Consider the following 26,082-nt stretch of genomic DNA (forward strand, 5'->3'; position numbering starts at 1 on the left):
GCAGCCAGGCCATCTCTCCTCTGACACACGGACTCAGGACCACACGCCCGCTCCTGACTGGGTGTGTGTGCAGCACAGATCAGGGGATGGATAACAGAGAGAGGGGGAATGTAATTACCCTGCGAAGAATAAATCACTTTCACGGTTCAGTTACTGAGATCACAGCGAGGCAGTGGCACAGCCTCTTAATTAATATTCTGCTTTGCAGCCGGCTCCTGCCCCTGCACCATCTCCACCTCGTGCTGCCTGGTGAGGAGATGCCATCGGTGGGGACAACACTGGCCAGTGGTTTCTGGCTGAGCAGGTCCAGCAAGAGCAGCAGGGCACAACCAGGTGAGGGATCAGGGTGCTGTGGCTCCTGGGTTTGTGCAGGGTAATACCTGTGGTGGGCCTGGTAATGTGGTGTCCTGTGGTGCTCCAGGCCTGTGTTAGCTGCAGCAGCCAGTAACTCTGATTATTGTGAGGAATTGCTGGGCAGGAAGCAGGGGCCTGGGGATGCTGGAGGCCTGGGTCTGCTGCAGAGGAATGGCTGGTGTGTGAGGTCATGAAAGGAAAACCCCCAATTCACCTTCACCTCCACATGGCCCAAACGTCCCTGGCTCCTCACCCCCAGCACTGATCCCCTTCAGCCCCTTAACTCTCAACCTCTTCTCTGTCAATTGCCCCCCCCCATTTCTCATCCCTTCACAAAGTGCTCTCTGGGCTCCCTCATCCTCCTCAGAATAACCCCTTTCACAGGATGCTCCCCTTAACCCTCAAAATTGCCCCTCAGAAACAGCTCCCCTTTGACCCCCTCACATTGCTCCTCAGGGAATCGCCATTATCTCCAAACTGGTTCTGAGGGATTGCTTCTGTCACTCCCCCACACTGTTCCTCAGGGAACCTTATCCCTCAAAACTGCCCCTCAGGGACTGCTTCCCTCACCCCCTGACACCCTCATTGCTCCTCGGGAAATCACTCCCATTTCCTTGCTCCTCCTCCTTTCACCCTAGGGATGTGCTCTCATCCTCCTCAGGGATCACTCCCTCATCCCCAAAACTGCCTTCAAGGATTCTCCTCTTGCCACCCTCTCCATGTTGCTCCTCAGGGAAATGCTCCCTTATCCTCAAAACTGTCCCTCAGGTTGGGCTCCCCATCATCTTCAGGGATTACTCCCTCATGGATCATCCCTTTATTCCCCCTCAGGGATCACCCCCTCATCGCCAAAACTGCCCCTCAAGGATTGCTCCTCTTGCTGCCCCCTCTTCGTTGCTGCTCAGGGAAATGCTCCCTTATCCTCAAAACTGTCCCTCAGGTTGGGCTCCCCATCATCTTCAGGGATTACTCCCTCATGGATCATCCCTTTATTCCCCCTCAGGGATCACCCCCTCATTCCCAAAACTGTCTCTCAGGGACTGACCCTCACTCCTCAAGGGTCACCCCCTTTTCCCCCCAGACTGCCCCTCAGGGATACTCCCCATCCTTTTCAGGGATCAGCCCTTCAGGGATCATTCCCTTATTCTCCCTCATCCCCCAAACTGTCCCCAGGGATCGCCCACCAAAATTGCCTCTCTCATTCCTCCACATTGGTTCCTTAGGGTCTCATCCCCTCTTGCCCCAAAAGTGCCCTTCAGGGATTGCTCCCCTCTGCTGCTCGTCAGGGAAAGGCCCCGCTACCCTAAAAAGAGCCCCTCAGGGATCGTCCCTTAGCCTCCTCAGGGATCGCCCCCTCATCTCCAAAAGTGCTCCTCAGGGATGGACCCTCATTCTCCTCAAGGATCTCCCCCTCAGGAATCATCCCCTTAGATATCACCCCCTCACTCCCCCTCGCATCGCCCTCCATCCTCCCCCTCCGTGCCGGCCCCGCCCGCCGCCCCACGCCCTCTCCCCGCCCCGCCGCCGCCTCGGCGCTGCAGCGGGAGCCGGTGTACAACTGGCAGGCGACGAAGCCGACGGTGCAGGAGCGGTTCGCGTTCCTCTTCAACAACGAGGTGCTCAGCGACGTGCACTTCCTGGTGGGGAAGGGCCGCGGCTCCCAGCGCATCCCGGCGCACAGGTGGGGCGGGGGGCGCGGGGATCCCACGCGTGGGGAGCCGGGAATGCGGGAGGGATGAGGGGTGAGGGGGCAGCCAGCCATCCCCATGGCCCCCCGGGGTGGCCGCGGGTCCCGGGCTTCGGGAGGGTCGTGGAGGCCGGCCCGTTGGGCCTGGGGGCGTCCCCTCACTCTACCCACCCTGATAAAGGGAATCGCCCGTTTATTTGGCAAAAGTGCCCCTCAGGCATCGCTCCTCCTCCTGTCAGGGGTCAGCCCCTCAACCCCCAAATTGCCCTTCGAGGATGGCTCCTCTTTCCCCCCCATTATTCTCTGAGGGAATTGCTCACGTATTCCCTCGGGGCACTGCATCCTTATCCCCCTCACTTCCCATCAGAGATTGCTCTCCTCACCCCTCTATGTTGTTCCTCAGGGAATCACTCCCTTATCCCCCAAAACTGCTTCTCGCTGATTGCTCCCTTTGCTCCCTCGTGTTTCTCCTCAGGGAACTGTCCCCTTATCCCCCAAAACTGCCCCTCAGTGATTGCTCCTCAGGGAATGCCTCCTTATTCTCAGAACAGTTCCTCAGGGATGGCCCTTCATCCTCTTCAGAGATGATCCCTTTGGTCTCCATCAGGGATGGCCCCTCATCCCCAAACTGCCCCTCAGAGATGGCCCTGGAAGCCAGCCTCGGGTGGTGATGTGCCATCGAGTGGGGTACAGGGGTGCAGGGTTTGGGCTGCTGCACCTCCTCTGTGAGGAGAGAAAAAGAGGTCACATAACTGCACCCCACATTTCACCCCCTCCTCAGGGTCACGTCCTGAGAACGGGACCCCCACTGTGGTCAGTCAGTGCTGCCCCAGATCTCTCCCAGCCTTGCGTCAGTGTCATGCCTCTCTTCAGGGTCAGCAGCCTGGGATGTATCCAGGGTTTGGGTGAGAGTGTTTTACCCAGAGGGATGGTGTGACTGGGTCAGACACAGCATGGAAAACCCCACATCCCTGGGTCTCGCTTGGAAGTAACCCTTGGTTTGGTGGGAAGCAGAGGAGGGGGGGAATAGTCTCCCTCATCTGTCTAATCCCTGCTGACAGGGATCACCAAAATCTGTGAGAACTCTGGGGATAGAAATGAAGGAACATTTAGGAACATGATAGAAATTTCAGGTGGAACATTTTAATTTTAAAATTACCATTATTGACTCTTCTGTAGCCCTATGTTTTGGGGGTTAATCCACTACCATGAAGAGCTGTGTTGAGAATGACACCTGGGCCTGAATAACCCCTGGAGGTTAATGCTTAAGGCTGAGCTGCCATTTAAGAATTTGCAGCTCAGAGGCGCTGGGAATCGCCTCCACCTGGATGATGCAGATCTGATGTGGCTGATTGACATTCAGCTGGTTCCTTGGGGGAGCTCCAGTGAATCCATGTGTGCCACCCTCTTCCTCCTACCCCGGGAAGGACCTCCCAGGGAAGAGCTCAGAGATGGAACCAACTTTAATTGGGTGGGGGAGGTTCCTTGGTGCGCCTGGAAGTGGTGCTTGGCAAAGGGAGCCTTGCTCCAAACAGTTTCCAACTATTGCTTTTCTCCTAAGTGCTCACGTTACTGGAAGTTCCCCCTTCAGATTTTCCCCCTTTTCTCTCATTTTTAGAACAAACCACACTTGTTCTAGGCTGGTTTTAGTGTTTAGGGTGTCAGCTTTGCTCTCTTATGATTTGAAGCTTAATTAGTATTTGGGTAAGCTTGGTCCTATCTTGAGAACTAGGCTTGCTGGGTGGGGACGGGTGATGTTCAGCCCAGAAATAAATGGAAAATAAATGAAGCTTTGGAAAAAAAAGAAAATTGTCCCTGATGTGACATGCTCCTTAATTGCTATGAAATTCATCTGGTGCTCTGGGTGGCAAAGATAGAATGGAGTGTGTCATGGTGCGACATCCCACCTAAGGATTCTAGAGATTTTAGTAAAACTTGTCCGTGTGATGTTGCAGTTGGGATATCCTGGTGATTCATTAAGTACTGCGGTTATTTCAGAAATAAGAGAGCCTAAAATAAAACCACCCAGACCCCTTCTGTGCTCAGTTCTCCCACAGCAGCTCAACAGCAGAAGACACTTTGTGTTAGAATTGAGTTGCAAAGCAGCCATGGGTTCAATTATCGGGGTGCTGTTTTGCCTCAGTGACCATGGCAGATGTTGGTGCTTTGTCAGATGTCTGAAATCATAAACTCACGTAGTTATTAATCCTAGAAAACACCTTTAAGATCATCAAGTCCAATCATCAGTCCAGGACCACTACATTCACCACTAAACCATGTCCCCAGGTGCCACATCCACAGGTTTTTTGAATGCTTCCAGGGATGGTAACTCCACCACCCCTCTGAGCAGCCCATTCCAATGTTTTACAACTTTTCCTGTAAAGAAATTTTCCCTAATATCTAATCTAAACCACCCCTGGCACAACAGTGCACAGCTCCCAGGTAAGTATTTCTGCAGTCTGGTTAAATTGTGTAAATTTTCAGACCAAGCCAGGTGCCAAGTATGATTACGGGAGGAGCAACTCCTAAATAGTGTTCTTGGACAGCTCCTTGTGGTGCTTTGAGGAGTGGTCTGCAGCATCCTGCCTGTCATCCTCAATATGACTTCATGGTGTGCTGGGAATGGCTTTGGCAGCAGACTGAGAAGCACAAATAATCCACGAGATACAGCCCTGTGGGAGCTGGAAGTGATGGTGCAGGTGATTCCTGGTCAGTCTTCTCCTGGATGGAGCTGACAGAATGTGGAGGGTTTGTAGGTTGAGGTAATGAAGTGGTGTGTGCCCAGTGAGCACAGGTGATGTTGTCTACAGGTGCTGGTGTCAGAAGAGGTTTCTGACAGAGCTGTAGGTTCAGGTGTGTTTCTGAGTGTGCCTGGAAAATTCAGTTAATGGCCTCAGTCTGAAAGGAGGGGAGATTTAGATTAGGTGTCAGGAAGGAATTCTTCCTTGTGAGGGTGGGCAGGCCCTGGCACAGGGTGCCCAGAGCAGCTGTGGCTGCCCCTGGATCCCTGGCAGTGCCCAAGGCCAGGCTGGGCAGGGCTGGGAGCAGCCTGGGACAGTGGGAGGTGTCCCTGCCATGGCAGGGGTGGCACTGGATGGGCTTTGAGGTCCCTTCCTACCCCAACCATTGTGGGATTCTGTGGCTCAGCAGTTCGTATCAAGCCACAGAAACAGACAAAAGAAACCTCACAGAGCAGCTAAAAGCAAACATTCGTTTTGTGTGTGAGAGCCCAGTTTGTAGATAAAAGGTGTAAATGGGTTTGACTGAAGGGTCACCTGTCCAAGTATCTGCAGCCCTGAGAAGATTAGGTTTTTCCCACCTGGAGGAGACTCCAGACTCCTGTGGAAGTTCCTTGCCTGCCTTGAAGCAGGCCCTGTCTCTGAGCCTTCAGCTCATTCCCTGTTGCTGCTGAATCAGCCATGAAGAAGATGGGATGGCCTTAATTTTTTTGTTTTTTTGATGTCAAGGCCAGGCGAAGCAGCTACCTCGAAGCTTCATGGCACCAGCATGGCCAAGGTCAACACATTGATTAGACCCAGCAGTAAGAGGGAAGGTTTTTTTGTCTTTTTCCAGATCTGCTTCATTGAGCACGGTATCAATGGGATTAGAAATGTCTAAACCTCATCAGCCAGGAACTGCATGGGTGTCATAATTAAACTTGTTAACTGGCCAGAAAACAGGGCCCAAGAGTGAGCAGGGCAAGCATGTGAGGATGCAACCCTGTGTGTGCTTCAGCCTGGGAGACCTACAGCTTGGGGACAGCCTGAGCAAGATTCTGGCTGTTGTTTCCAGGAGTCTCTTCTGAGCCCATCCTGTCTTTTCTCGGGCATGTATTCACTCCCAGTTCCTATGTCCCATGGCTCCAGCTCCTGTGCAGGGCTGCTCCTGCTTCCTGCTCCTTTCACCTGGGGTCTGCACCCTCTGCTGCCAGCACACCATCAGCAGCAGCAGCTTCTCATCACCTCTGGTATCACTGAGCTCCAGCACGTCATGTTTTGCTGTGTTCCTGTGCCAGCTCTTCTAGAATAGATATTTTAAGGTTTCTCTGCAGTGTGCAGATGGAGGAGGGAGCTGTTCAGCAGCAGTGGGGTAGTTGTGGGTTTTGAGTGGTTTCTTTTGTTATTGGTATTATTGTAGTGCCTAGAAAGGGAGCAGCAGTGGTGGGTGTGCAGATGAAACCAGGTAACAAGTGGTGCCAAGGTGAGCATGAAGCAGTGAAAGTTGTGATAGGAAACAAAATAGCAGAAGGAAAGACATTTTCTTGCAGGCCTTCAAGGGCCCTTAGTCAGCTTTGGATCCTTTTGAAGACAAATTAACCTCAAGGAAGTTCCTGTGACTCTTACTGCTGACAGTGAGTTTACTTTGGCTCTTCCTGGTGCAGAGGGAATAAGGAGAAATCGGGTGTTGCTTTCTAAATTCTTTAGTTCTGTTTCTGCTTATTTCTCTGCCTCCTTTCAGTAGTCCACTCTGTTTTGGCCACAAAAGTGTTTAAAAATAACGCTCTGTTGGATTTTCCCATCTGAAACAAACCCCATCTCTTCCTCCTGCATGGCTGGGGGAAGCTGGTGGATGGTGTAGGAGGAGTGGTGATCATCCCTGCTTTTCCTGGAGTGTCTTTAGAGTAGCTTAATAAAACACTGGAGAGAGAGAGAGGGATTTTCTTATGTTAATTATGTTCTCTTAGTGTTTTAAGAGAACTTCAAATGTGGAGTCCTGTGTTTCTCTGGCACCTCCTGAGATCCTATTAGGGCTCAGCAATTTACAAAATCTGACTGATTTGTCCCCAACTGAAATGGAAGCAAACATCTGAGAGTTTTTTTAAATGAATGCCCTTTTCAAACAGCTTCTGAAGGCTCTTGCTCATTGAGGACCTATACTGTGCTGGCTGTGAGAATGAAAATTTGAGAGTGCAATTAATATATGTTAATTTTTAGTATCAGACAAAGCCGGCAATTGTTTTGCCACCATCGCTGCTTTTGGAGGAACAAGGATTTTTGTTTCATCTGGCAATTCTGGTATTGTGAGGAAGGTTTTTATTTGTTCTTGACATTTTTCTTGAAAATGGTTTGACAGAAATATGCATGTGTGTACTTTTTTGTAACCACTGTGGTTTGTCCCGAGCTCCCTGAGCCCATCAGGAACAATGAGCCAGCCCGTCAGCCAAACTCTGTCACAGCAAATGAGCCTGGCACATCCATGGAGCTTCACTCCATTGTATCCCTGGGAAGCCTCCTCTGGATGGGAGGGGAGGGAAAAGCGAGAAAATGAAAACATTGTTTAAATGGAAATTTTCTACTTTTAAAAGGAAATTTCCTGTTAAATCTGACTGAAATTCCCCCGTAGTGTTGGACTTTCCTTGGGCTGGAGGTTTCTGCTCCATGCCTGCTGTCTTGTATGGATTTCTGCCTGCAGTTCTTGCTGCTTCTCTGGAAGAGTGCATCAAACCACTGCAGTAAGAACCTGGAATATTCCAGCTTTTTCCTTTTCCTGGTTGGTAGAGAAGTGAGTGTAGTCATCTCCTGCAGCCTGGGCTGCTCTGCTTCCCTTCTGTGCTGAGTTGTGACCTTCAGTTTAACTTCAGGGAGCTGCATGGTGGCAGACACAGGAATCCTTCATGGTAAAAGCTCACCTCTGCATTTTTGAACAAGAAAGTTTTCAAAATGGCTTTCTAAGTCCTGAGGCAGGTACTTAGCAGCTTAAATATACACAGACCCTTCAGCAGCCCAGGCCTGGGCCTCGTCCTAAACAGGAAGTGTCTGTTGGGGGGGATCATCTTGTTTGCGTGAGAGTGCTGGGACATGATTTTTGGTGTCAAACCTGTTTTGTGTGAGTTCCTGCTTTCAGTCTCTTTAGAGCTGATAACATCCTTCTCTGTGCCAGTATTACCATGTAAGTTCCCAGCAGTGCTGAGGTTTGTGTGCACCTCTCTGTGCTGGATTGCTCTGAGGGAGGTTTGTTCTTCCCTCTGGCCTGAGCCCAGAGCAGGTTGTCCATGGAAGCTCTCAGCAACATGTGGAGGGCAGCTCCCGTGCCAGGCTTGGGGTCTGCAGCTCCTGGTGCTGCTGCTGGTGCAGTTTTGTGTTTTGGGAGCTTGCTCTGCCATCACCAAAGATGTGTGCCTGGGCCTGTGGGTAGTGCAGGTTTTCCATAAGTGTTTCCAATAGATGACTGTGGGGAATTGCAGCAAGACTTGGGCTGTTTACTGGAAGAGCTTGAATTCCTTAGCTCTGCTGTTTCTTTGCTTCTCAACGTTGGGATGATACATAGGCTCCTACAGGAGCTTTACAAAGCATGTGTATTCTATTCCATAATTCCCAAAATCTGGCCTTTGGGGAACCATTCCTGTGCTGTATGCCAGGACAGGGCTCAGAAGGAAGTTCCTTGCAGCTTTGGTGCTTTGCAGTTAAGGAGCAGCAAGCCTGACCCTCCCTGCTCTTGCAAAACACCTTTGCTTTAACTTCACAAACGATTTGCCTTCCCTGAGGGTGGCTTTGGGGATTAGCAACCAGCCTGGGATTGTTTTGGAATATAAATATGATTTAACATAAGGTTTTATTTGCATGTTTGTTTTTTCCACGTTAGGTTCGTGCTGGCCGTGGGCAGCGCTGTCTTCGATGCAATGTTTAATGGTGGGATGGCCACAACCTCCACAGAGATTGAGCTGCCTGACGTGGAGCCTGCTGCCTTCCTAGCTCTGCTCAAGTAAGCTGCTTCTAAAGCACAGGATAACTGGGATGCACAGATTTAGTGTAGCAAAAAAATGTTTTTAATGAAAGCAGGGAAGTATTTGTAGAGCAGAGATTGTTAACTTCCAAAATGAAATGCCTCTTTGATCTGTTCAATGGTATTTAAATGCTGGTGTGAAATCCCTGTTTTCTTGGGCAAAAGTCTACTGCAGCTACTGCATTAAAAAAATTATATATATATATGTATAATATTGGCCATTGTGTTATAGCTTATTCACTAATTGGTTTTGTTTAATCCTGATGCTCTTTGAGAGAAGAGGGGAAAAGTGATCTTTTGAAAACTCTGTAAGTTACAAACACTTGGAGCTGGTTTAGATCATGAGCAAGTTGTAACAGGTAAGCAGGGGTGTGTAATAAATCTCTGCCATTCCATGTGGTATCAGCCTTTGTGTGGGTTTTATCCTTTTGGAGAGCTGGGTTTGAATTTACATTTCCAGTGTGTGTTGCAAGTCTGTGTGCTGGAGGAGGAGGAGGAAGGGGCTGTAACATCCTATTCACCAATTCCTTTAAGCTCGGCTGGTGCTGTGCAACATCCAGCAGCAATCCTGAATGGATGCTGGAAAGTCATTGTCCTGTTTCTATAGGATTTCTGTAACCTACTTCCAGGGGTTTCCAGTCCTGTGCTCTTGACATGTTCTCCACTTGCTTCCTACTGGGAGCAGTCACTATATATAGCTCTGGCACACTTTTTGCTTTACCTTCAGAAAGTGCTTTGGTTGTGCCTGTGCTGTCTTGGAATATTTTAAAATTGATCTGGGCTAGAATGAAAGGCCAGAAATAATTGGGAGCCCCGAGCCCCTTCCCCTTTGGCTCGCTTTAAAGCAGACACCAGCACGTGGGGAATCCCTCTAATTGGTGTGTGCCTATCAGCCATGTGGATCTCTCTGGAGTGCAGAGCTTGTAACTATCTTTAAATCTATGTGAGGCCCAAATATCCAGTGAATTAGAGGCAAAAATCCTGATATTTCCCTTCCAGTGGTGGGATTTCAGCACTTGATTAAACAGAGCGATTTCAGAAGAGACCCATCATCTCAAAAGACAAAGTGATGAGTTTAGGTGGATTTCAACATAAATATTTACATTTTTTAATGGAAGAAGTCGTTGGTGGATTACCTCAGTGCTTCTGAGCTGTGCCCATGGTCCAGCGACATCTTGGGTGCTTAAATCTAGAAATTAATTTTTAAATTGCTTTTAAAATGCTCAGAGCTTAAATGTGCCAGAGGAAGTTTGGGTGCTGCTTTCCAGGAGAGAGGTGACCAACTATGTGGTGTGAGTTCCTGGAGTAAAACCAGTGCCTCCAAACACTGATCTGGAATGACAGCTGATCCTTACATATGTCTCTGGACTTGGTCCAAGCCATGATCTAATGCTGTAGGATCAGGAGCTTATCCCGGGACAAAGTGCCCATCCTGAATGTTCTGCAGAAGGTCCCATCTGGGTGCTGGATTGTGATGGAGTTTGTGGGCTAGTGACCTTTAATAGGTCTGCTGTAATTGTGTAAAAGATTCTTTTTCGTTATTATTATTATGTTAACCAAAAGATGAGAACACATTGTCTGGGTTTACAGTCTAAATGTTCTTTTAAATTGATACTGTGTTTTTTCACAGTATCACAGTTTTTTCACTCTTGTTGTTTCTCTTAGCACACACTGGACTGTGGTAAATAGAAATACTGACACAGTCACTGGAGTAAACAAATAATTGTTTTTAGAGCCACTGTGTTCTTTTAATCTTGGAATAGAAAGGATTGCTCAGTGCAAATGGGGCTGAGAAGGGGTGTGTGCAAAATACACTGATTAACCTGTGGCATGATGCTGCTATTGACAAATGCCCTGGGGCAGGACAAAAGCCTGCTTTCAGCAGTGAGAGTGCTTCCCTGCCCGTGGATCACACTGTTGATGCTTCCCTGAATGGCATCATGGTCTTCTCTAGCTGGAGGAGCAGGAGCTCCTCTGCTGCAGATGGGAATGCTGCCTGGCATCCCCTGGAAGAGCCCTGCTGCTGCATGAAGCTTCCAGGAATAGCAGCCACACAACCTGCTGCTGTGTCCCCTTCAGAGGAATGCAGAGCAAAACATTGCTGGAGTTTCCAAAATATCCCATGGAATAGGAATGCCAAGCACAGTTAACACAATATTGCATCTGTGTGCTTGGTGTCCTTGAGATCCTGACTGGCAAGTGCTCCACTGGTTAAAGGAGATAGCGTAAAAAAAACTCTACATGAGCTGTTCAGCCTGGAGAAGAAAGGCTCTGGGAAGAGCTCAGAGCCCCCTCCAGGGCCTAAAGGGACTCCAGGAGAGCTGGAGAGGGACTGGAGACAAGGGATGGAGGGACAGGACACAGGGAATGGCTCCCACTGCCAGAGGGCACGGCTGGATGGGATATTGGGCAGGAATTGTTCCCTGGCAGGGTGGGCAGGCCCTGGCACAGGGTGCCCAGAGCAGCTGTGGCTGCCCCTGGATCCCTGGCAGTGCCCAAGGCCAGGCTGGGCAGGCTTTGGAAGGTGTGGAAGGTGTCTGTGCCCATGGCAGGGGCTGGAACAAGACAGTCTTTAAGATCCCTTCCAAGGCAAACCATTGTGGAATTCTGTGGTAAGGACTAACAGCAGTGCATCACAAGTTTTACTGAGCTCAGCCTCTCAGTTCCTGCTGTCTCTGGCCAGTGAGTTCAGGTATTAGGGGGCTCAGTCAGGTTTCCTTTGTTTTTCAGATCATGAATGTGCTTCCTTGTTTTGGCCTAACAGTGAAGGCTGGTGCTTTGCTGCAGCGTGGCAGTCCTTGTTTTTCACTGCAGTTAACTTGCTTGATGCTGAAGTTACATTGTGAGCTAAACATCTGTGTCATGAAATGAAACAGTTCAATCTGTGAAGTGAAGAGACGAGAAAGGGGAGTGTGGGTAAAGCACCTCATGTGCAGTGGATGGATATGTCTGAGTGCTTCTCAGCACTTCTGAATTAGTAGTATAAAATGGAGTTTCTCTTCGGAGGGCTGCAGACAAGATTGAATCTTTGTCGTTGTTTATTCTAACTGAACAGCCAAAAATATGAATTTTAACAGTATCTTGGCCAGAGACTGTTTTAGCCTGGTATAAGTGGTAGGCTAAGAGCTCACTGATGGTGAGATGCAAGGCAGATTGAGCTGCTTCAGTGGAAATCCCAGCTGTTAAACTGTAAAATGTCTGCTAAAAAAAAAAAATCTTGGTAAACCAGAGTCAGTGGAAAGGATGTGAAAACCCTTCTATCTCTCCAGTAGAGGAAATGGACCAGGATGACAGGCAGAGGCACAAACATGTTTTCTCTGAATTGAAGGGGTTTTACCCTGTTATCTTAATTCACCACAGCAATGTTTGTTTGCATGTTTTCAGATTTCTTTACTCAGACGAAGTTCAGATTGGACCAGAGACTGTTATGACAACACTTTACACAGCTAAGAAATATGCAGTTCCAGCCCTTGAAGCTCATTGTGTGGAGTTTCTTAAAAAAAACCTCAGAGCAGACAATGCATTCATGCTATTAACTCAGGTGAGTCTGTGATCATCTGCCTTCAGCAGGGTCCAGCACAGTCAGAAAACGGGAATTTTCTGGGTGTTCCAGAGTTGATCATCCAAAGTGGAGCAGCTCTGGGTCGTTTTGAATTCTTCCTCACAGGAGTCCAGCGCTGCTGAGCAGGTTCTTACAGAGAACAATATACAGCAAATGTTGCTGCTGTTTCAGATCTTTCTGTTTCACTGTGGCAGGTGATTCCTTCCAGAGTGTGAGCTGGGGATGGAGTTAACAGGGTGGAAAGATTTCATCTGCCAAGAAGAAAAGTGGAATGAGAGGATTTCCGTGTGTTACAGAATCAGGACTGGTAATGCTGAGCTTTCTCTCAGTGCTGTGTCTGGCTGCTCAGCCATTCCTTGAAGGACTTTTGTGCAATACTTTTCCTGAAGTGGGGGTGAAAGGAAACCTTTTCATGAGTGCATTGGTTTATTTTCCTGGGAGAGGAGCAAGATGCTCTCTTCCTCAGCCTGTTCCAGCTCCACCACCTGCACTGAAGGCTCACAGACCCAGAGTGTCAGAGCAGCTGTTATTTGGCCCTGGGTCTGGTCCAGTCTCTGAGGGTTGTGCTCCTCCGCCTTCCTCTTGACTCTTGAAGCAGCAAAGTAGGAGACAGTGTTTACAACTTCTGCTTAGTTTGGAAAAGATCAGACTTTGTGTCCAGGTTGATTAAATGAGCATCACTCATCCCCGTTTCCCAGCCCTATCTTCTCTGGTCCCTGTCACTCTTTCTCAGACAGCTGATGCCATACTGGTGACATCCACAGTGCTGTTATCTGTGTGGTGGAGTCTGGCACTGCCAGGGACATCCTGTTCTGGGTGCTGTAGGAATAAGAAACACACTGGCTTTCTGTGACTTTCTTTCCTTTAGGGAATGAGCAGACTGGAGTGGCTCTGGAGGGATATTTCTGATCAGCCAGCTCAGGAAAGCTGCTGTGATGTCTGATGTTAAATAGAGCTTGCAGAGGAGTTTCCCAGCTGCACTGAGTTGGGAACCAGCACCCTAAGGTGGCCTGGCTCTGAGGGATTGCCTGCCTCACCCAGCATTCCAGTCTGCTGGACTTTTCCCCCTTGTCAGGAGTACAGGCGTCTCTCAGGCTCTGGCTGTAGGTACCAAGTGGGTGGCAGTGGCTACACCAGCAGTTGTGCAGATATTGAAGCAGTGCTGGCCTGAAGCAGTCACTGCTGAGCTCTTTGCTCAGGATTAGGCTGGGATTTTTTTTTTTAGTTTAAATATTTGGATCATTTCTCAAAGTAATTCCATGTCACACTGCTGTTCGTAGACACGTGTCACTGCTTAGGTTCAACTACTGCTGCAACACTCCATGGCTTCTTCACACATCCTCATTAACTTGGCCCTTTTCCACATGCCATGAACAGATGAGGCAGCCCCTGAGACAGGGGGAGATCCACACTGCACTTCCCAGAGGAGATTCAGGACTTGAAGGCTCTTGATTGGGCGATGGCAGCCAAATCTCTGCTCCATCTGATGCATGGTGGGACAGTTGCAGCTCCTTGGTTGCAGCTTTCCTGTTCTTTGGGTTCAGCAGTTGCACTCTGAAAGATCAGGAGCTGTTAGCCAGGAGCTGGGAGCATATCTTTCCCGTAGACTGAAGTTTTGGGGAGGCACCTAAGGCTAGCCATTGCTCAATGGTGGGTTAGAGGTGTTGGCTTTTGGTGGTATTCCATATGCAGAGATTTTTTTGTGGTTTCCTGTGTCTCTGCACTTGAGTTTGTAATTTTGGCAAGGTAATATTTAGGTTTATGGTGACTTCCTTACAGGTCACAAAGGTCCTTCTTTGGCAAAGGAGGAAAGTATCCTTGTGTTTCAGGTGCCAAAACCAAAATACTGGCTGGTACTCTATCAGTGGCACTGAGACAGGTGAAATGCCAGATGGGGAAAGGCTTTCCTGTTGCCTTTTGTTTGTGGCTGTATAATCATCAGTGATGATTCCCATCTAGTTTTATGTTCACTATTTCTCTGTATCAAGTCTGAGATGTTTGAGGCAGGTCTTGCTTGAGAAATGTGCCTGATCTTGATGACTAGGTGCACCTCACTGAAAGGATCTCTTTTCACAACCCTCTTGTTTCTGGTCCTGCATTGTGAAAACCTACCTGTTTTCTGCTTTCACTGCATCAAACCAACAACCTCTTCAGTAAATTACAGACTTGAGATATATCTTGTACAAGACATTGCCCAAAAGTCTTAAGATCATGGATCTGAGATCCCAGGTAGAGCCCCATACCTCCTTTTGTGTGTGTCTGCCCAATCCTCAGGTCCAGCAGCTGTGTCACTGTCTGTCTCAAGCAACTGCTGATCAGTGGCAGAAATATCAGAGGAAAACAGCTTTCCTCACTGATTGTGCCTCATAGTGAGCTGTGATCCTCTTTCATGCCAGACATACATCCAAGTGTCACTTTGATCAGCAAGGAAATAAAGCTTGCCTGGAGCTGCTGTGGGGGAGAGCTCTGTGAGTGTAACTGAAGTCCTCACGTGTCCAAAGAGCCACTACAGTAGTAAAGTCTGAGTCAGTCACAGCTCTTGATGCCAAGAGTGTAAAGGCACTGGCAGCCCTCCAGCCCCTGGAGCAGGTGACAACTGCTGAAGTTTCCCTGGACCCTGAGAAACTGTTGTTTCAGCTTCCTGCACTTGAGGTCTCAGCACAAAGATTGGCCTTGCTGAGCTCTGCGTGGCACAAGCAGGGGTGAAGCAGAAGATGCTGGAAGGCACCTCCTGAGTGATGGAATTCAAGCCCAAAACACAAGTTTTAAACCTTACCCGTGGCAGCGAGTTCAAGTCTGGTGTATTCTTGTTAGGTGTGAAGTCAAGGCAGTTCCTTCCTAAACAACAAAATCAAAGCACTGAAGTAAGAGGTCATTTAGTGTTTTTTGTGTGTTCCACCCATTTCTGCTTATGCTGGGCACAGGGCTGCTAACACGTGGCAGTCCTGGGTGATCTGAAGTGGCAGCAAAATTGTTACAAGACTTCACATAAGTTGGGCAGAGAAATTCTGAGCAGCTCTTCAGGCTGTGTAAGGCTTTTCTTGGAATAGTAACCTATTTTGGGACAAATTCTTTAAGGTAACTGGATTAGAGTAGCTGTTTCTGTGCAAAACATGGAAATGCACTAAGCAGGCTGTGTACCCTGTAGGGCTCCCCAGGACACACAGGCACTGCTGCTACAGCTTTTTCTTGCTAATGCACAAGATCAGTGTGGCTGTTCTTACAGAATAAGCTCCCTCTGCATTATTCCTAGAGCAAGCAGGCCTGGAGTCACTGGGCAGAGCTTTTTTGTAAATAGAAAAATGATGTAAAAATTGCCTGTTCTGAGCTGACAGGGTCAGTGTGGTGCTGGAGAGCATGATTGGTGCTTGCACCAGCCCATGTTAAAACAAAGACGTGCCTGAAGACATGCACAGCTGAACCAGGGCTGCTGCCAAACACAGAATTTTCTAGTGTTTGCCTTGTCATGCTTAACTGCTTGTGAAAGGCCCGGTGGATTCCTGGTGCAGTCAGGCATGGTATTGCTAATGAAGATGGGCTGTGGGAGGGGAAGGGGGGTTCTTAGTGTAAACTTTAAAATACCTTTTCTGTTAATGATGCTCTTTCCTGCCTAGGCCCGGCTGTTTGATGAGCCCCAGCTGGCCAGCCTGTGCCTGGAGAACATAGACAAGAACACCTCAGATGCCCTCAATGCAGAGGGGTTTACAGACATTGACCTGGGTAAGCTCTTTTCCACCCCTCCCTCTCTCTCCCTGCTTTCATAACCAGCTTGTCTCCAAAGTTGTTACAGGTTAATAATGCCTGGCACTTGTGGCTTGGCTGTTCTGGAGCAATCAGTTGAATAGTCTCTGGCACAAAGTGGCTGGAGACAGGGAATTTGCCAAAGAGTTTGCTGCCTTGCCTGCAGAAATACCCTGGAATCTGCTTACTTTGGTGCAGCTTGAGTTTTCTGGGCATGACACAAAGCCCGCTTCCTCTGTTGATGTTGGCAGGTTTTGGGTGGGTGTAAACTTGCCTTTTTTTGTAGAGTTGGCTTTCTTCCCCAAGTCTTTGTCAGGTTTTGGAGTTGAAAAGGTGTTTTTGGAAGCAAGGACTGGCTATTTTAATTACCGTCTGCAGTTTCCAAACTTGCTGGGCACAGTTAATGAACATTAAAATTCAGGCTTTAACCTTCTTCTAATGAGATGGGCTGTGGAGGTAAGGCACAGGTCACCTTCTGGCTTTCACGCTGCTTGTTTCATCCAAATTTGACGTCAAGCAAGTTGCAGTTCATCCTCCTGCACTTGCATTAACATGCCAATTAAATGGTCTCTGCTGCTCCAGTGAGTTCCTTGCTGATGGAATATGCGGATAAATCTTCCTCAGAGGCTGCAGGCAGCACTTCTGGGAGATGCTGTTGGCTCAGCCGCTTCCTCTTTTACCTTGGCTGTGCACGGGGTACTCCTGGCCAGGTGCAAGGGGCTGGATTGGGGTTCAGAGCCTGAAGCTGTGCCTGTTGTCCTGCCCTGCAGACACCCTGGTGGCAGTGCTGGAGAGGGACACCCTGGGGATCCGGGAGGTTCGCCTGTTCAATGCCGTGGTGCGCTGGTCGGAGGCCGAGTGTCAGCGGCAGCAGCTCCAGGTGATTCCAGAGAACAAGCGGAAGGTTCTGGGCAAAGCTCTCTCCCTTATCCGCTTCCCACTGATGACTATTGAGGAGTTTGCAGCAGGTAACTCAACAAAGGTGTTTCTGGCAATCCTGGTCTTTGCTTTCCCTCAGCTGCAGAGAGTCAGGTCACACGAAAGAGTTTTCTCTGTGTATGCTGTAGTGATTTAAATATCACATTCCCCCCACATTCCTCCCCATTTTCCCTCATTCTCCCCCTAAGAGGCTGGAAAGAGAATTTCATAGGGGCCTGGAGTGACAGCACAAGGGGTAATGGTCTCCTGAAGGAGGGTAGGGTTAGGCTGGATGACAGAAGGAAATTCTGTAGTATAAGGGTGTGAGGCCCTGGCAGAGGGTGCCCAGAGCAGCTGTGGCTGCCCCGTCCATGGAAGTGTCCATGGCCAGCCTGGACAGGGCTTGGAGTGCTCTGAGATAGTGGAAGGATCCCTGCCTATGGCAAGAGGTGGCACTGGATGATCTTTAAGATCCCTTCCAACACTCTTCTGTGATTCTGTGATTACAAAATCTACTGTCTGAATGCCATTTTCATCCATGCCCATTCACTCATTTTAGAGCCTGTGGTGCTCCCCTGGGAAGAGCAGGGGGATCACAGCTGTGTTTGCTCTCACAGCATGGTTGGATGGTTACTGTCCCATTCAGCTGAGAGCAAAGATCCAAACTGGGCTTCAGCTGCTCCCCTTCCCAGCCATCCCGAGTGTTTAAGCTACACAAAGCTAATGGAGTTGCAAATAATTGGTGTTGATCATAGCCTGTTCCCAAAGAGAAATGGGGATGTTTCTCCCCATCTTCTGCCTGTGGTGGTGTTGGCCCTGTCTTGCCAATGCTGTTCAGAGCAGTGCCCCATATCTGAAAAACTTTGAAAATGTTCTTTGAGCTGCAGGATTGGTGTTGTTTAGTCTGTGTCTCAAAGTATTTTTCAAGTTTACATTAAGATCTTGATCCACAGAGATGTCTAACTCATTTCACAGCTTGGACTATAGATTGCCTTGTTTTCTTTTCATTGCTTGTTGTCTTTCACTTCATCCTCTGGGGATTCCCTGGGGATTGGAAGCTGGCAATTGGCTTAAATAGTTTTCATGCTAAAAAGACTCAGTGGAGCCATTTTCCAGACTGTAACTTGTTTCAGGCTGCAGTGCTGTGTACACAGGAGCAAACAGGGGCACTGACCCCTTCCTTTGCAGGTCACTTCTCAGGGCAGTGCTGGCATCAGCTGCTCAGTCCTTCACGTCCCTGTTCCCACGTGAGGGGGGCTGCTGGTAAGGAGAAAACCTGCACTTCAGACTTGGTCCCCACTCTCTGCTTGGCCTGTCACAGCTGTGATGTGGCCTTAGGGAATGTGGATTTCTTCAGAAGGAGCTCGCTCGGTGAAGCAGAGATCTTTGCATCTTTCTGCAGATCCCATTTCTTTCAGTCCTTCCTTGCGACCTTGTATCATTCTCTCACTGGAAGGAAAGTGTTAATTTTGGCATGTTTGGGTTGAAGGCTTTGAGCTGGGAGTGCCAGTGCCCCTCCCCATGTTGTTTGCCACAAACTGCCTGTCCTACTTGGACCTTTGTGCTTTAAGAGAACTTCTTAAGTTTTCTTCATCCACTTCAATCTAAAAGATGACCAAAACCCCCAAACTTGGGGAACTGCAATGATCAGCTGTTCCTCAAACAAGGAATTGACTTGGAATTCCTTCAGCTTTGTCCTTTCTCTGAGTTTCTGAGTGACTCTGATTTCTGTGGTGATCACAGCAGAGACAGAGGAGGCGAACCTTTTCCCTCCACACCCCTCTCTCCCAAAAGCCAAGAAAAGAGGGAATTTTACAGCAGTGGTTTCACCAGTTCATTCTATAATCTGGTATCAGACGTGGGGTTTTGCATGAAGATGTTTTAACTGGCAAATGTGTCCCTCCCTCCCCTTAGAGCAGGTAATTTGAAACATTGCAGAAGTGAGTTGCAACAACACAGGATAAGTTCAGACACATCAACTGGGCTGATTTTTTGCTGAACAAAGTATCCAGAAGCTCATTTACCTTTGAGGAGTCGACTTCCTTGAATTCTTGAGTCATTGCGTCATTGGACCAGGTTATGTCTGGGTAACATCATGCTGAATTTAACCAGCTACAAGTAGTTTTGGACCTACAAGTGGTGGGCATTTGCTCCCCACATTAAACCGCATTTAACTGCTGTTGTTTCCCCAGTACTCAGTGGTCTTGTTTCTGTTCATAGCCTTGTGCAAACAGCTGTAGAGAAGCTTTTGAGGGTTAGGCTAACAAACTCATTTTATCCAGTTTCACTTTTGAAAATACTTCAGGTAGTTTGCAAAGACTGAGTTTAGCATCACTGAGTTGGTTGCCCAGAGCAGCTGTGGCTGCCCCTGGATCCCTGGCAGTGCCCAAGGCCAGGCTGGACAGGGCTTGGAGCAGCCTGGGACAGTGGAAGGTGTCCCTGCCGTGGTAGAGGGTGGCACTGGATCAGTTTTAAGGTCCCTTCCAACTCAAACTAGTCTGTGATTCTGTGACACGGGACATTCCAGGACTCTGTGGTTCCCTAAGGCTGATGGCACTGCCCCTTCCCTCCCCTCTGCAGGGCCTGCCCAGTCGGGGATCCTGACGGACCGGGAGGTGGTGAGCCTGTTCCTGCACTTCACGGTGAACCCGAAGCCGCGGGTGGAGTTCATCGACCGGCCCCGGTGCTGCCTGCGGGGCAAGGAGTGCAGCATCAGCCGCTTCCAGCAGGTGGAGAGCCGCTGGGGGTACAGTGGGACGAGTGACAGGATCAGGTCAGCTCTCGCGCCCATTCCCACCCCTGGACTCGTGTTCCTGAGCTTTCCACTGCTCTAGCTCTAAACACTCAAGGTTCTGTGCTAGACCCCGACTTTCCACCGTGTAAACCCCAAAGGGAAGGTGTTCTGCTGGGCAGAACCATCCCCTGATGCACTGACCTGCATGTTGCTGCCACTTTGCATCTCTGTTGGCAAAGGTTTCCAGGAAATGTGCCTCCCAGCACAGGCCTCCCTGGAAAGGGAGGGAAATAACCCCCCAAAGGCTTCCTGCAGCTTAGGGGCACATAAATGAGTTGTCACCAGTTGTCCCCCTGCCATGCTTTGTGGAGGACAGGTGAGCAGTCCTCCATCAGGTTGGTTCCCTGTTCCAGGTGTCAGTGTGGCTTCTTGAAGCCCCTTAACCTCTCCTGTTGGAGAGAGGGGTTGGGGTAAAGTTCTGCTGACACCCAGTTTGTTCAGACCTGAGCTCGTGGACAACCAGCAGAGCTCAGTTACAGTGACAGAGACTGGCAGGTGTGGCTGGAAAATGGTGCTTTGCAAGGCTTGTGTTCCCAAGGCAGAAAATAAGAGCAAGACAGGAGGGAATCAGGAAGCCTTAGGGTTCTTTCCTGCTTTGTGTTCATCTTGGGTGGAAGGAGACTCACAGCAATGAAACTCTTCACAATTTTTAAGAGGATTCTGTTGCACTGGAGATGTTGGTGAGATCCTCTGGTCCATTCCCCCCTGGCAGTGGGAACTGCTGCCAGCTCCAAACACTTCCTGCTGCCACCTCTAACACTCACAGACCTTTTCGAGTTTGGGTTTGACTTCAGGTTCAGCCTCTGCAGCATCAGGGTCAGTTCCAACACTGAATATTCCATGCTGGCTGCAGAGTTGAGGCTTCCAGGCTGCCCCAGGTGTTTGTTCTGGAAACACTACAGGGCTAAAAGAGTTGGTGGACGGATGAAGAAATGCTGTTGGCAGCTTGGCAGACACTGAGGCTTCTGCTGCCTGAGAAGGTGGAGCTGTAGTGGGGTAAATACCCTTCCCCTTCTTCCTTGGGCAGCAGGGATTCCTGCACTCAGGAGTGACTGAATCCTTATGTCTGCTCTTGGTAAATTTGGAATGCAGCAAATACCCAGCAGCACATGAACAATTCCCCAGGCTCAGCAGTGGAATACCCAGTGGTGTTTGCTGGGCAGAGCACTGTGAGGTGGGCACTGTTCCACACTCCCAGGCTGCCCTGCCTGGGCCTGGTGGGCGTTTGAGGGTGCTGATGTTTTGCCACAACTTGGAAACACTTCCTGGACCCTGAGCCTGGACCCTGAAATTTGGGGATGGGATTGTGCAGCTTTGTGTTTCACACAAGCCCACTGGACCAGTCAGAGGTGTGAGTGTGCAGCTGATGGTTTCTGTGCAGGGTTTCACCTCTTAGTAAGGGCTGCACTTAAATCTGTGTAGGTTTGATTAAATCAGAGATGTAAAATCAGCCCAAGTGGAGATATTTGTGTATCAGCTTTGTACTGGAGCAATACAGGAGTGGCAGGTTTGGACTGACTTTCCTGCTCTGTTCCTGCAGGTTCTCAGTAAACAAAAGGATATTTGTAGTTGGGTTTGGATTATACGGATCCATACACGGGCCAACGGATTACCAAGTAAATATACAGGTAATTCTCTCTGCTACCTTAAAAATCCTGGCTGTTTTAGGGGCTGACAAACACATTTTAGTGAATCTGTGACAAAAAAGGTTCAGAGGGACTGTGTGTGTTTCTCTGGGCAGGGGGCTGGCAGATGTGGCAAGGGCCAGATGGGGCACTGGGGATCAGAAGGATTATTGCTCTTGATTTTATTGCACACGTCACTGCAGCATCTCCCCAGGTCTGCTCCCAGCTTTGGGGCAGTTGGGAGGCAGTTTGGGAAGCAGCTGTGCATGATTTCCCACCCCGAGCAGGCTGGGAGAGGCTCAGTTGTCTCAAGTCCATTGTGATCTTGCCCAAAGAGCAGGTGGATCCTGTGGATGCTGTTCTGTGCCTGTTCTGGGTGCCTGTGTGCCACCCCAGTGTGGGTCACTGGAGGAGGACTGTCCCCAGGAGAGTCACTCCAGCACACAGGGCAGGTGTGATGAGCACAGGCTGTCAGCATTTCTTCCTTGATTGTCAGGGCTCATCCTGCTGCCCTGAGCTCTTGGGGAAGAAGGGTCTAAGCACAGTGTGGGCTTGCAGTGCTCTGCCAGCCTGGGGGTGAGGAGGGGGCGTTCTGGGCTGTCTGGGACCTGAGCCCGCAGCTCTGTGGTGAACTCAGAGGGGTCCAGAGCAGCTGTGGCTGCCTCATCCTGAAAGTTCAAGTCCAGGATGTGGCTTAAATCCACCTGGGATAGTGGGTGGCATCCCTGCCCCTGGCAGGAGGGTTGGAGATGGATCATCCATAAGATCCATCCCAACCCAGACGTGGGATTCTGTGGTTCTGTGATCATAGCATTGATGGTGACACGTGTAATGGACAGTGCAGTCATCATAGGGCTGGTCAATCTGGGAGTGCCTGGGGCTCAGCCTAGCTCAGGAACACTCACATGGGCAGTGTCAGATGAAAGCTGACCCTTTCATGGATGATCTGTGTTGCAGATCATCCACACAGACAGCAACACGGTCCTGGGGCAGAATGACACTGGCTTCAGCTGTGACGGATCGTCCAACACCTTCCGGGTCATGTTCAAGGAGCCTGTTGAGATTTTACCCAACGTCAACTACACAGCCTGTGCTACTCTAAAGGTACCACCTGGGGTGGGGAGAGGTGCAGGCAGGTGAGGGCATCTGCTGTGGGTCATCAGTGCAACCTGAGCCTTGCTCTGTGTCCTTCGAGGCCAGTGCAATCTCCAAGGTCTGTGTGTGCCCTGCTGCTGCCATGAGCTCGTTCACCCCCAGCATTCAGAGCTGGTTTTTGACTTGTCTCACAGCACAAAACAGGTGTTTCACTGGGGAGGGGATGGGGTGGTTTTTTTGGTATGGACAGCTGAGCTGTCAGTCCTGCAGGTGTGTAATGCAGAGCCTGCTGCGGTGGCCTCAAAAAGTTCATATGTGGCTGTTGAGACCTGGTTAAATTAGTGTTAAGTTCTGACAGAGATGAGATTGAGCTCAGAATACCTGAGGTGCAAATCCAGGAGGAAAAGGGAGAAACTGACATCCCCACAGCTCCAAAGCCACCAGAGAGCCTGGGCAGCAGCAGGGTCCTGACCTGTTCTTGTATTCCATGACCCCTGCAGGGTCCAGATTCCCACTATGGAACCAAAGGACTGCGCAAAGTGATCCATGAATCACCAACAACGGGAGCCAAAACCTGCTTTACGTTCTGTTACGCGGCTGGGAACAACAACGGCACCTCCGTGGAGGATGGACAAATCCCAGAGATCATCTTCTACACATAGTGCCACTGCCCAGCCCGCCCTGGACTCGACTCTTCCCTGTCGCCTCCCAAACTAAATCTCTGGCTGAGTTTGACCACACCAATTGGAGCCACACTAGCCAAAGGTCACAGTGAAATCATTTCAAAGCTCATGTTCTGCCTTGTGCTAGTGCTGCTGCTGCTCTCAGGTGCCAGGCCAGCTGGTGTCCCAGTGCAGCCCAGCTGGTGTCCCAGTGCAGCCCAGCTGGTGTCCCAGTACCATTTGTAGGTTGTCTGTGGCTTGTTGTTTTTCACCTCCTGATTAACCCTATCTAACAACGTGCGTTTTTTGGACTGTAATGAATGTAGATGCTTTTCCACCAGTCAGAAACAAGGCAACGAGTGGCTCTGGTTGTGGTTTCATTTGCCATGAGGAGATGGTCCTGCAGGCAGACTCGGTCAGGGCTGGGTGGCCTCTGCTCTGCTCCAGCTCAGCAGTCCAGGCCAGGCTGCAGGGCTTGGCCAGCCTGTGTCCAGCACCTTCCCTCCCTCCCAGCAGCCTCAGCACACAGAGCCACCTTCAAAAGTCATGGAAAGTGGCCTTTTCCCTGAGGCTTTGCTGTTCCAGCACTACACAGGCTTGGAGACCTCAAAGCTGAGCTCCTGTGGCGGGACTGAGGCATTTTCCTGCTCTTCCCACCGATCTGTGACAATCTTCACCTCGGGCAGTCGTGGCAGCGAGGTGACCTCCCTGCAGAGGGTGAGGGGCAGCAGCCTGGCTGGGCAGCTCCTCCTGCGTTCTGAGTCCCCGTGGTGCTGCTTCCACACCCCTGGCACATCCCAAGCGCTGGTGATGCTCAGCTCACCCCTGAGCAGCCCCAGCTCTGTTGTTACCGGTTGTTGTCCTTTGCAGAGTGCCAGGGTTTGTCAGTTGAAGCAGAAGGGCACCTGCCTCACCTGTTCCTGGGCATTCCTGCAGTTTCCATGCACGTTTCCATGTGTTTCCCTTTGTTCCTGTGCATTTCTGCCTCGTCCCTGCTGCCCTGATGGAAGCAGGAAGAGAGGCTGGATGTGCACCTGCCTGTTACCTATAATGCAGCAGATGGACAAGGAGTTACCAAATGGTTCAGGAAAAGGTGGAATATTCTCTGTGCTGGTGTGTGTTTGCACACTGCCTGTTGGCCAGGCACAGGAGGGAGATCACAAACATCACCTGTTGAGCTGTGGAGCTGGGTGACCTTGAAGATACCCCGTGTTCAGGGCCAGCTGCTTTTCCCCGTGGCTGTCACAGAGAGGGTGGCTGGTCCTGGGCTGCCTGACCCAGCCCCACCCTCACTGCCCACGAGTGAAGACCACGAGACTCTTCATCCCCTTCTCTGCAGAGGAAGCTGGAATTAATCTCAACCTGGCAGAAAGACCAGAGCCACCGGAGTCTGTGTGGGACTGGCTGGGGTGGTGCTGCCTCAGGGCCCCTTCTCCAACCTCCTGCTCCAGCACACGGAGCCACTGCCACTCTGGGCAGCTGCTGCCACTGGATTTCACTGCTGGAAGTCGAAACCTGGCTGTCCTTGGCTGGAGCACAGCTTCTCCTCCTCCTCCTGCTGTCCCAGCCAGGATCCTGGGGCTGTGCTGGCTGGAGTCTCCTCCTCAGCCGTGCAGCAGCAGCCTGGGAATGCCCTGCATCTCCTCCCCAGTAGCTGTTAAAGGTGCCCAGAGTGTGTTCTGTGCTCCAGGGAGATGGTGTGAGCTGTGTATTTTCAGCCTGCTTCCACGTGGGATGGTTTTAATATGGCCAGTACTAAAAAAAATAGAAAAAAATCCCAACCCTGGGTCCATGACCTGATGACTGAACCCGACTCTGTGCAATGCAAACAGTGCTGTGAGATGGAGTCACAGCCCAGGCTCCGTGTTGTCGGGCTGTCTGTGACTGTGCCTGCTCCTGTCACCACCCCTCTCCCAAGGGGGTGGGAATGTCACTGCTGGCAGCCAGGGCCTGTGCTGGGGCTGCACCTTCCCCAGGGGCTCTGGTCTGGGTTCTGCACCTCGGGGCATCGGGTACAGGTGGAAATAGTGGAATAATTGGAATTTGAGAGAAGCAGAGCTGTGCACTTGGCTCTGGGAAGAGCAGGGCTGGGGCTGGCCCTGCCCAGCTGCAGGGGGAGCCTCCCGCTGGCTGTTCCCTGGAAGTTCGGTTCTCATTATTATTTTGTTACGCAAATTCTCGTCCCAAATCCCACCTTCCTGCCCTCCCTGTGCAGGGCAGATCTGGCAGCTTGTCCTGTCACAGAGGGAGAGGAATCAAACTCTGAATTACACCTGAGCAACTTCTGTTCTTATGGCTTTTCTGCAGTTTGATGCAATTCTGGCTTTTGTAGATAGATGAATGTAATTCCTTGTTGGACATGCCTGTTCCCAGAAGTATGAGCCATTCTGTTGTACCACGTCACCTTCCAGCAGAGCGGGCCCAGCCCGGCTCCTGTGCTATTTGATGAATGTATCCGATGCTCTCGTCCCGTGTTCACACTCTGCTTTTTGGCCAGCTTTGTGATTTGTAAATAGGAAAACAATAAAGACATCGAGGTTGTCTTTATGAAGTTTCTTTGTGATGGGGGGAGAATGGTGGCCGCTGGAATGGTGGAGGGGAGATCTTGGCCAAGCTGGCTCCTGGCCCATGTCCCCCAGCTGAAGGTGGGGGGTCCTCAGCTTCCCATCCATGGGGCGTGGGATGAGCCAGATCCTCGGGCCTCCTGAAGCCTGGCAATCACTGCTGGGGAGTCCAGACCCTCAGGGGCTGAGGGGTCGTGGGAGGGCAGCAGGATGGCACAGGCTGGGCACACTCTGGTCTGGGTTATGTCACTTCATGACTGAATTTCTTAAACCTGAATTGGAGGTTTCTGACAATTAAATGCACAAAAGCTGCCTCAGCCTTTGGGAGTCCAGGCTTGGGGGGGAAGGCAGATCCTC

The 26,082-nt window shown here is 50.3% G+C and overlaps 1 protein-coding gene across 3 annotated transcripts; it reads left to right on the plus strand.

The window, feature by feature from the left end:
- Positions 1–203: 203 nt before the first annotated feature.
- BTBD2 (BTB domain containing 2) lies at positions 204–25,708 on the plus strand. Of its 3 annotated transcripts, none has more exons than XM_041467129.1 (9): positions 204–333; positions 8,624–8,743; positions 12,149–12,305; positions 15,941–16,046; positions 16,838–17,035; positions 19,566–19,758; positions 21,320–21,407; positions 22,362–22,508; positions 23,000–25,708. In XM_041467129.1, exons 2-9 carry the CDS (start codon positions 8,661–8,663, stop codon positions 23,159–23,161), a joined length of 1,134 nt encoding a protein of 377 aa, XP_041323063.1. In that variant the 5' UTR covers positions 204–333; positions 8,624–8,660; the 3' UTR covers positions 23,162–25,708. The 3 variants fall into 3 exon arrangements, with proteins under 3 accessions (XP_041323063.1, XP_041323065.1, XP_041323064.1); XM_041467131.1 differs by lacking the exon at positions 204–333 and adding an exon at positions 1,871–2,035; XM_041467130.1 differs by lacking the exons at positions 204–333; positions 8,624–8,743 and adding an exon at positions 12,521–12,633 and having other exon boundaries at positions 12,168–12,305.
- The last annotated feature ends 374 nt before the right edge of the window (positions 25,709–26,082 follow it).

The sequence above is a fragment of the Pyrgilauda ruficollis genome, unplaced genomic scaffold (genome assembly GCF_017590135.1).
Source record: "Pyrgilauda ruficollis isolate IOZ18807 unplaced genomic scaffold, ASM1759013v1 scaffold200, whole genome shotgun sequence".
Classification (NCBI taxonomy): domain Eukaryota; kingdom Metazoa; phylum Chordata; class Aves; order Passeriformes; family Passeridae; genus Pyrgilauda; species Pyrgilauda ruficollis.